The sequence below is a fragment of the Wolffia australiana genome, chromosome 2 (assembly GCF_029677425.1).
Source record: "Wolffia australiana isolate 7733 chromosome 2, ASM2967742v1".
In the NCBI taxonomy this organism is placed as follows: Eukaryota; Viridiplantae; Streptophyta; class Magnoliopsida; order Alismatales; family Araceae; genus Wolffia; species Wolffia australiana.
Window position 1 is genome coordinate 22551950 of NC_135836.1, and position 9646 is coordinate 22561595.

At 36.8% G+C, this 9646-nt stretch overlaps 1 protein-coding gene across 1 annotated transcript; it reads right to left on the reverse strand.

The window, feature by feature from the left end:
* Nucleotides 1–4677: 4677 nt before the first annotated feature.
* On the reverse strand, nt 4678–9320 carry LOC144700134 (mitochondrial import receptor subunit TOM40-1-like). The gene is made up of 11 exons (XM_078571543.1): nt 8985–9320; nt 8019–8100; nt 7847–7946; nt 7564–7659; nt 7429–7479; nt 7144–7209; nt 6425–6526; nt 6148–6216; nt 5974–6057; nt 4984–5079; nt 4678–4898 (listed from the first exon to the last, which is right to left on the reverse strand). Exons 1-11 carry the CDS (start codon nt 9178–9180, stop codon nt 4842–4844), a joined length of 999 nt encoding a protein of 332 aa, XP_078427669.1. The 5' UTR covers nt 9181–9320; the 3' UTR covers nt 4678–4841.
* Between the last annotated feature and the right edge of the window lie 326 nt (nt 9321–9646).

The window sequence follows — 9646 nt, forward strand, 5'->3', positions numbered from 1 at the left end:
ATTCATCAAATACTCAAGACCATGAACCCCAATAGAATATTAAATAAAATATAAACATCACAAAGAAAACATGATCAAAATCACATAATTTCAATTGGATACTCAGAATAATAAAGGGATTACTAATTGAATGTGAATATTAAATCAGTTTTGTTATTATATGTGATTTAATACTTTCATTAGCTTCTTAAGTAGTAAGAACTAATTTTTTACATAATATTTTAATAAGACATTATATGAGGTGAAAAAGTTTTCTTCGTGAGGAAGATGCATAGTCTATGTACACACCCAAATGTACAATGGCAATACAATATCTTAGCTTGAAAAAACAAAATTAAAAATAATAAAATAATAAAATAAACAAATCTTCCTGGATGCAAGGGTTAAATAATAAAATAAAGGATCTGCCATGAGTATTACACTCCTTTTTTATGGATATGCTTCAATCTCACAGCTCTAAATTTTTCCTCACTTATGTGGATGCATTGTTGGGTTCTGGAGGCCTAGATCTGGATGAATAAATCAAAATGATGCGCAGCGAAAGTCTTTTGTGAATCGAACGGCATCGACAAAAACCATTGAACGAAGCACCTTTTCACGGATCGCATCTGTGATTTCTTCAATCCCAAAGCGAGACAAGTCAAGCTGCTCAAGTGTGCAGCCTCTAGACGTATCCTCACTGTCCTCGACGCGTCGGATCTCCTCCTTCTCGTTGACGAGCCCCATTTTTTCTCCGTCGACGTCTTTACGTCGTCCCGATCACATCAGGGATGTAGAGAGGGTGTGGGGAGAGTGGAGAAGAAGGGGAAAGGCCCCTGAACAATTCTGGCCTGAGTGAATTTCCTTCAGGGCCTTCCCCTCTTTATACTAAGTGGGTATTTTTCATAAAAACCCCCAAAACTTAAGTATATCTTCCAACGTCCAAAAGACCATTTGCGTGTGAGCCTCTAGGCCCATGTATTAGTCTAGTTAACGACTCCATTGGCCCAATAACCTTTATTGGCCTTCCAAATTAATTAAGTATATCATCATATAGATTAATTAATGTTGGATCAATTTAACCCAATCAATAGATTGAGACTCTGACACGTGGGGTGCCAAGCTACACCTCGTGTCCTAGAAGATACAAAGGAGTGTGTATCGAGTCACTCATGGAACTTGTTCATCATCGGTTACCGTGTATGTATAATCCCTCATCCACTTGACGCTCCTTTGACAACTTAGGGCATGGTCAACTATCAAACCCTAATCGATCATCCGAGGTAGTACTGATGCATTCGGAAATCATTGGAGAACTCTTCTCCGATATTTCACTACCTTGGCCAAAGACTTCATTGCATCGTCTTCCTTGAGCTGTCACCTCTTATACCGAGGGTGGATGATCCCATCTTGACTACTCAATTGCCTTCGTGTACTTCTTGATGCACCCGAACTAAGACCGTTTAGAATCCCATGATTAGAGACTCGTTGGCCATAGCTAAAGTACAACTGTCCGTCCACAAGACATCTTAGGTGTCTCAAGTCTAAGGACCACTTACACAACCGTGACGTGAATCAACCTGATTGACAGTTCGGTATAATACCATTCAGGGATTCGTACGGATCAATTCAGTGAACTCTTTCCACCAAAGAGCACCCACTATTTATCCTTAGTGTCGCCACACTAATGGTGACGGGACCGGCCATATTCATCATATGAGTGAGGCTAGATAGTGCTATTCTATCCGGATACTTCAATGGCCTTCTCGCATATCCTTTGAATAGGAATGTTTAGAACACATACTTAAAGACTAGTGATCTCCGTATTACGATCTCATCATAATTCACTAAGTCTGATCATATATTCATGGACTTCCTTATACACATCACACGTGCACTATAATGAATATGTTCTATTAATGAATATGGAATGAGATGTGGAATGTGTGATTGGCTTGCCGGCCACATATATTTCCATTATGCATAATGCATGTTCCTTGGTCTTTCTATAGAGATATAGGATATCATTAAAATTCCTGATCTATCCACTTTGAAAGGATTAAATTATATAACTTTCATTTCTGAATATTATTATTCATTTTACAGTATTCACTAATCCTCAAAAGATAACTTAAACTTTTGTGTGAATAACTCTTAATCCGAATCGCAATATAATCACAAAATATTAATCCAAATCTCAAACTTTAAAAATATGTAAATACAACGAATATGTCACTCAAGCTCTTAAATGCTATCATTCTATTTAATTTTCAAACCAACCGATGCTAACATTTTTTATTGATAGAAGTCCAATTACTAAGAAAGGTTAAGTATGTAAACAAATGTAAATTATAGGGTTACTTATATTTTATTAATCTTTTAAAGATTAATTAATGTATTTAATGTCTTAAAATTGTGATTCCATGATGCCTAATCATTCGCTGATAAGTTTTTTTAATTTTCAGGGGTGACATAGAATATTAGAAAAAGGATTAAATATGATTCAAAGATATAAACCATAATCATAATAAAATTCAACTTTTAAAATCTTTAAAAGATAAAGATTGTAGGGACATACTGGTGTGCCTGTGTACCATAGCAATTGATTAAAAGCAAGGATATTGATGGGCTCTGTGGAAACACATTACCACAGCACACAATCATGGGATACTTTTGATATTTTCTAAAGCACATGACACAGGTCAACAGCTCAGTTAACACAAAGAGAAGAAAAATAAAAAAAGGTGATGTCGCGGAGCGGCATAAGTGTCATTCAATTCAAAAAGAAGATAAAAAATCACTGATGTGGAGGCATGGTTCAATCCAAAAAAGATAAAAAAATAGTGACATGGCACGCGATGACGCACTGCCACATCACCGTGATTAAATAATAATCAAATGTTTTGTCTTCTTCTTCTATGTAGGGACATGTGTCACTCTAGAAGAAACCAATCAAAAGATGAAAGTGATCATTTTTATCATCAAATATTCTAACCGTCAACAAAAAATGAGGAAGTGGCATCATTGATCATGAGGAAAAAAATGGACTGTTAACATTGTTCCAACTTCAAAGCTTAATACCTAACAATCTAGAAGTCCAATTAAGCTGAAATTTCAAGGGTCATTTCATCTTCACCACTCAACTTAAAATAGAAGTGTAGATGCTTACTAAATTCATCCTTAAACTTACTTCCTACATTGAGGACTAATTTAAAGGTAGTGAGTTTCTAAGATCCATCAAGCTTGTTATCGGTGTCTTGGATGTGTAAGCTTACCAACACTCACAAATCCCTACAATCCTAGTGGCACATAAGGATCTACAGTTTATGTCATCATCTTACACTTCACAACAGTTTCACTGTCACATTCCACCACTGCATCACATCCTTATAACCTTTCACATAGACCTATCATTGTCATCTCCCTTTCATGACTCATTTTTTTTCATCATATCCCTCGTGCACTTTCTCCTTATCATAACTCTATTCTCATTGTCACTTGTTCTACTTTTCTTAATTATCACTAGTTGTTCTACTATCTATTTTAGTTATCTTCATTTTAATATCAATTATCACTGTCCTGCCTTGCCTTTCGCATCACTCGATCCCATTTATCATACATATCTCATGTCATCTCACAAATCATTATTTAAAGAATAATAAAGCCTTAATTCACATCCCAAATGGAAACAATCAGTGCTCATCATTAGCTTAAAGTTATTTAATTGAGTACATACAAAATTAGCTCAAAAACACCAGCTTATCACCTAACTTCACTTGGAGGGTACTGATATGATTTAAAAGGACACGATCCAAACACTTCTTAAAAATAAGTACTTCGTTAAAATCTAGATTTAGATAGAGAACTCTATCTTAACGTTCAATAAAAACTTGAGAGGGACAATGACAATAAATATAAATATTAAGATAGGGTGATTATTATTTTATGAGTGTAATAGTATGCCTCTTTATCATGAAGATGGTAAATATTTCCTGAAGTATGAAATATCTTTAGTAAGTTAATCATTATGATTCTAAGAGAAGAAACTTTGGAGATTAGTATTCGGAGACTAGCTTAACATTTACCTATTATTTCATGAAGCTTTAGGCTATCACCTCCAGGAATGATTTGATACAATCTCAGTCAATCTGATAATTTGATATCATGTCAACCCAGAAAACTTGATAAAATTTGCCGATTAATGAGAGAACTATCATACCAAGCCGTTGATAATTCTATACTGCAAGCCCCAAATGACGCGTTGTTTATACCGCAAATAAGTATTTAACATTGCATCATTTGAGGAGACGAGGGAGAGCATGAAAATTCTAATGTGCAAAACTAGAAATGTCGATCTTTAGTAATCCAGAAAGAAAGAAATTGGCAACAAAATTTTCATGCACTGAACATCATATACATTGGGACATTATTAAGTATTTTTGGCTAAGACAATGAATGCACCACTTTGCCACTAATGCGACACCAAGAACAAGATTATGCTTCATAATGTAAAAATTATTATCAAATTAAAAAATAAATATCACTACAACGTTATGAGTAGATTTGGAAAGACCTCGATTACCATTCTAGCCATTTGAATTTATCATACAATAACTTATATGGGCGAGTACCATTTTGCTAAATGTGATCAAATCAAGCGAAATGCATTTTTGTTCAAATCAAGCGAAAGTCATCATATAAAGGAGACGAAGAAGTAAATGAGATGGCATTAGCTGATTCAATGCTAAAACGATGATCGAAACAGAGCAGAAGCAGCCGGGAAAAATTATCATTAAAAATCTCAAGAACAGGGGATGGGAGAAGGGAGAGAGAGAGAGAGAGAGGGAATGGGAAGTTTTCTCTCACTCGCCTACCGTCAGGCCAAACCCAAACTTGTAATCCTTTTTGAGATGATCAATCTGCAAAAAAAAGAAAGACGGCAATCAAAGTGGCAGCTACACTGACAGAAGATAGCCAAACCAACACGCGGTCGTGACACCTTACCTCCGCAGAGAGAATAAAATTTACACCCATGTTCAGTCTCTCCTCCAAGAATGCCGCAACGCAGCCATTGGAGTCGATTTTCCCCCTCAACCGGCACTGATAATAATTATCTCATTAAACAATCCAATAAACACCGCAAATTCTGTAAAAAGTAAAATAAAAAAAACGCCACACAGTATGGGCGGATGATTCAAATAAAATACTCTTGAATGTGAAAGGAACTTAGGAAAGAACTGAAATACACTCAATGAACGAAGGAAGCATGTAAATTCAGAGGTAAGAGAAATTAAAGTATACTATTGACTGAGCTCATAGCGCTTGTGCCACTTAACACCCCAAAAATGTCACAAAGACGGTAAAAAATAAAATCAATAATTACACAGCACGTGTGTATGTTTCAGACAAAAATCTAAGACTAAAAGAAACTCGAACAAATGCCGCATATAACAAATTAAGAGGTAAGTAAGATAAATTTAAGTAATATTGACTGAACCACGCAATATTTTCTGGGTGGATGGCAATATTTATTTGTTTAAAATTTCCAAAAATATATTTTAAAAGATCGGTAATGATAACACAACATGGGTGGATATTTCAGATAAAATACTCGGACTAAAATGGAGTCATGGAAATTACTGGAATAAACTCGATGAACAAAATCCCGCATGTAAACTCAGAGGTAATTAAGATAAATTAAAGTCTTGCTATAGACTGAGCTGACAATACTTGAGGGATAACTTAATTCTACAGATAAAGTACTCGTGACTGTAAATGTAGAAAAGAAAGAACTGAAATTAACTTCATGATGTAAGTCAGAGAGGTCAAAGAAACTCATAATTCTGGGGCTCACAACGTTTGATGAACAAGAACACAGGAATGCACAAATAACAGAATCAATTAATTATCTGTTTAAAAGCAATAAACAAAGTTGCATTTAATTTGATAATCATTTAAATAAAGTTTCTACAAGTAAAAGATTGGGAAAATTACCTGGCGAAGAATATAGTCATAACCTAATGTTGCAGTCACATCCCTCGACATGTGATTGTACATAAAGTCTGTTGCAAGGGTCACCTGTGGATGAGAGATAGAGAGAGATAAAGAGGAAAAATGCAATTAGCAATGGATTAGAGGTTGGTGGCCGAAGAGGGAATGAGAGATCACCTTCTCGGAAACTTTTTGCACATAACTAAGAGCTACAATTCCTGTGCTCGCCACCTGGGCCGTCCCAACCTGGAAATAATTCCCAATAATCAATTTTTTTTTTTTACCGTGGGGCTCGAACTCACGACCACTCCCAATAATCAATTATGTCAATTGATTCATAAGAATTGAATGAAGAATAGGGCGACCTTTTCTTCAAAAAAAACGAATAGGGTGACCAAAGCTTCAATTTTACCGCCTCATTAGATATTCAAAGGCCAGGACAGAGAGATCATACCCACTTTGGCGTATTGTACCGAGCTGCAAAGCCAAGGCCAGATTTTCTTTGGTGACCCAGCCAAAATATCTCGGTCCCAAGGGACAAGTATGGAGTAACACTCTGCAATTGAGCAAGAGAAAGAGAAAATGAGGTTAAATAAAGAGAAAATTAAAGGTCAAAGATTAATGGCGACCAACCTCACATTATAAGGAGCACGGATTAGATTTACTGGTTATATCAGGTGATTAATTGGACTAAAACAGAATATTTCCGGACTGAAAGAACTTGGGTAAGGAATAGCTCGGAGCTGGGTTTGCTGACAACGATAATTGTCATCTACATGGGACGATGACTAGTCTTTATCTACAGCTAAAAGACAAGTAAGAATTCATCATCGTCATCATCAACCAAGCCACAGATGAATGATGAGGATGCATCTGATCTCTCCGTCATTTGAAAGACTAAAAATATAGAGGGAAAATAGAACAATAACACTGTCTTTGTTCTCATTGTAAAACCCAAGTGCAGATCCCTTCAAGTATAAATAGGTAACGGGGGATTGGATACCCTTCATGTATAAATAGCTAGAAAATTCACATTATAGACTTAATTCAAAGAAAGCATATTTCATATCATTCCATTGGAAATATTGCTATGATCTATAAATCCTAGAATCAAGTGACGTAGTGCTGCCCAAATATTTTTAATCGTAAAAAAGTGAATATAAATGACAATACCTGAATGTAATTAGCTCCATAAAATGCATTGTTGCCTATTTGAAATTGTGACCTGAAGTCGCTACCCTGCAAGTATAGAAACCCAGAGAGATTTAAATGCAAGGAAGTGAAATGGAATTAAAAACCAAATTTAGGAGGAGTCTCTATTATTACTCGGATATGAAAAGACATTTTTTGATATTTAATGAAAAAAGATATATGCTTTGGAACCATGTGGTTTATTCCATAAAAGGAATCAAGATGCATCTTTCATCAAGAAAATTTTTAATTTCACAATAAACATACCTTATAGTCAAAGTTGAACATCCCTTGAGAGTAGTGGGGCTCGTTAGTAAGCTGTTTAGGGGGCATAAAATTCGTTCTTAAAACAATATGGGGGCCAACACACAAGTGAAAGATACTAAGTGAATATCACAGTACCTGGGCGTTGACTTTCATTGTTAAATTATCAGTTAAATCGCATTTGACTCGTGCATTCAGCCTTCCGTCAGTTAGGATCCTTCCGACAAGCATCAACTACAAAGAACAAGGACCAAGTTATTGATCTCCACCCATGGAAACCAGCCCCCACCCCCCGATTTTCGTATGAAAGAGGCCGATCCAACTACTTCCACGCATACATACATGTCATCCAAGTTCCATGCAATGCAATGCAAATAAACGTCAAGTGGGCATGTAACTATGCAAGACAAGACATACATACCTTTGGATCGAGAAAATTGGCGCCAAACTCATAATGTGATGTTGGGACTTTGACAGTCTTCATGGATTGTGATGGTACTTCCATGGATCCCATAAAAACGCTGAAAAAAATTACGTTATTTCCAAGTCTCTTTGAAAACAGGCGAGACTAGAATACAAAGATAACGGCCAACCTGTGACTAAGAGAGAATTTCTGGTTAAGCCCCTTTGTAAAATCGAAACGTAATCCCTCAAAAAGTTCAGGCTTCAAAGACACTGAAATGGAGAATAACGAGGTCCAAGAAAAATCAACAGAAAAATGTTATCATATAGTATAGAATTGATATGAGAAGCAACGGTAGAAAAAAATTGTTCCCTAGGGAGTTCGTTGGATTATTTTGTAAGAGATATGCTTACAATGAGGCTTTAAAATTCAAAATCTAGCAAATCCTTGCTGAGAACTTAGTACCATTTTTTCCTCAAAAAAAAAAACTTAGTACCATCACTTGTCATTGATATATGCTCATCGAAAACAAAACAAATCAAATCAATTGAGTTCCCTTACATAGTCCCCAGTAGGACACAAATAATAATATCGATCCAATTTACACTCCGCTAGATGGCCCCGTCAATCATTCCGTGTATCGTAAACTAATGCAGAAACAATGAAAATTCATTCACTTGCAATCATAAAATGACAGGACCACTGTAATTATTCACTCGAAATAAATATTTATGACAAAAAAATGGACAACCAAAGTGCTCACGAAATGCAAGATGATACTCCAGATCCTATGACCATTAATCCCTGGTGACTGTCCACGAAGTTTGCAATATAAACTATGGCATAAAAACCAAAAATAAACACTCATTAAACTGGAAAATGGACAGAAAACCCCCATTCGACGCAGAGTTAAAAGAGTTGTGCTCACTCAACACCTCCCGCTGGATCATGGACTAAGTTTCCAAGACAATGCATGGTCCAAAAACCAGAAACAATCACCCAGGAACCCGGAAAATGAGCAGAAAAAACAATATAAGCAAAAATAAAAGCCATTGTGCTACTCAAAAACCAAGTTTCCAAGACAATGCAAGTCCCAAAAACTGGGAAAAAAAACAGAAAACATCAATAAAATCAAAACAAAAATCCGTGAGCTTACTCAACGCCTCCCGCTGGATCTCCTCGAAGGGCACAGGACAGGGAAGGTTTTTGTAATCGATCTTCTCCGTCGACTCATCCTTCTTCTCCTCCGCCGGCGGAGGAAGAGCAGCTGCCAGCCCCAACGGATGGGCGGCCGGCGGCGCAACCGGTGGCGGAGGCGGCGGCGGAGCTGCGTGGCTGATGGAAATACCCATTCTGAGAGATTCCGAGAATCTCTCCGGCGGCGCTGGCGAAGATTCGACGCCGAGCAGAGCGGCGATCGGCGCGGTGCCTCCACACAGCGGCGAGGGATCAAGAAATCTGACTAGGTCCTTCCCAAGGGGTTTTTCGGAGGGTTTTCTTTTTATTTTATACCCCTTTTATACCCATTTTTCAATCTTTTTTTGACAGATTTTCAGCTCTCTCCTCTGATTTATACTAAAAGTGGAAATGTGTCATGTAAGTTTGAGAGTTCATCGATGGAGGTTTTCTTTTTATTTTATGACCCTTTTATACCCCCCCCCCCCCCCCCAGTTCTGTTTAGTGGCATTTTTCAATCTTTTTTTAGACAGATTTTCAGCTCTCTCCTCTGGTTTATACTAGAAGTGGAAATACGTCATGTAAGTTTGGGAGTTCATCGATGGAGGTTTTCTTTTTATTTTATACCCCTTTTATACCCCC

Coding starts and splice junctions, on each gene's coding strand:
- LOC144700134 (XM_078571543.1), bottom strand. CDS start 9,180: ATGGGTATTTCCATCAGCCACGCAGCTCCGCCGCCGCCTCCGCCACCG. Junction 6,527..7,143: donor ATGGAGCTAATTACATTCAG/GTATTGTCATTT, acceptor GCTCAATTGCAG/AGTGTTACTCCATACTTGTC. Junction 4,899..4,983: donor ATTTTATTCTCTCTGCGGAG/GTAAGGTGTCAC, acceptor TTTTTTTTGCAG/ATTGATCATCTCAAAAAGGA.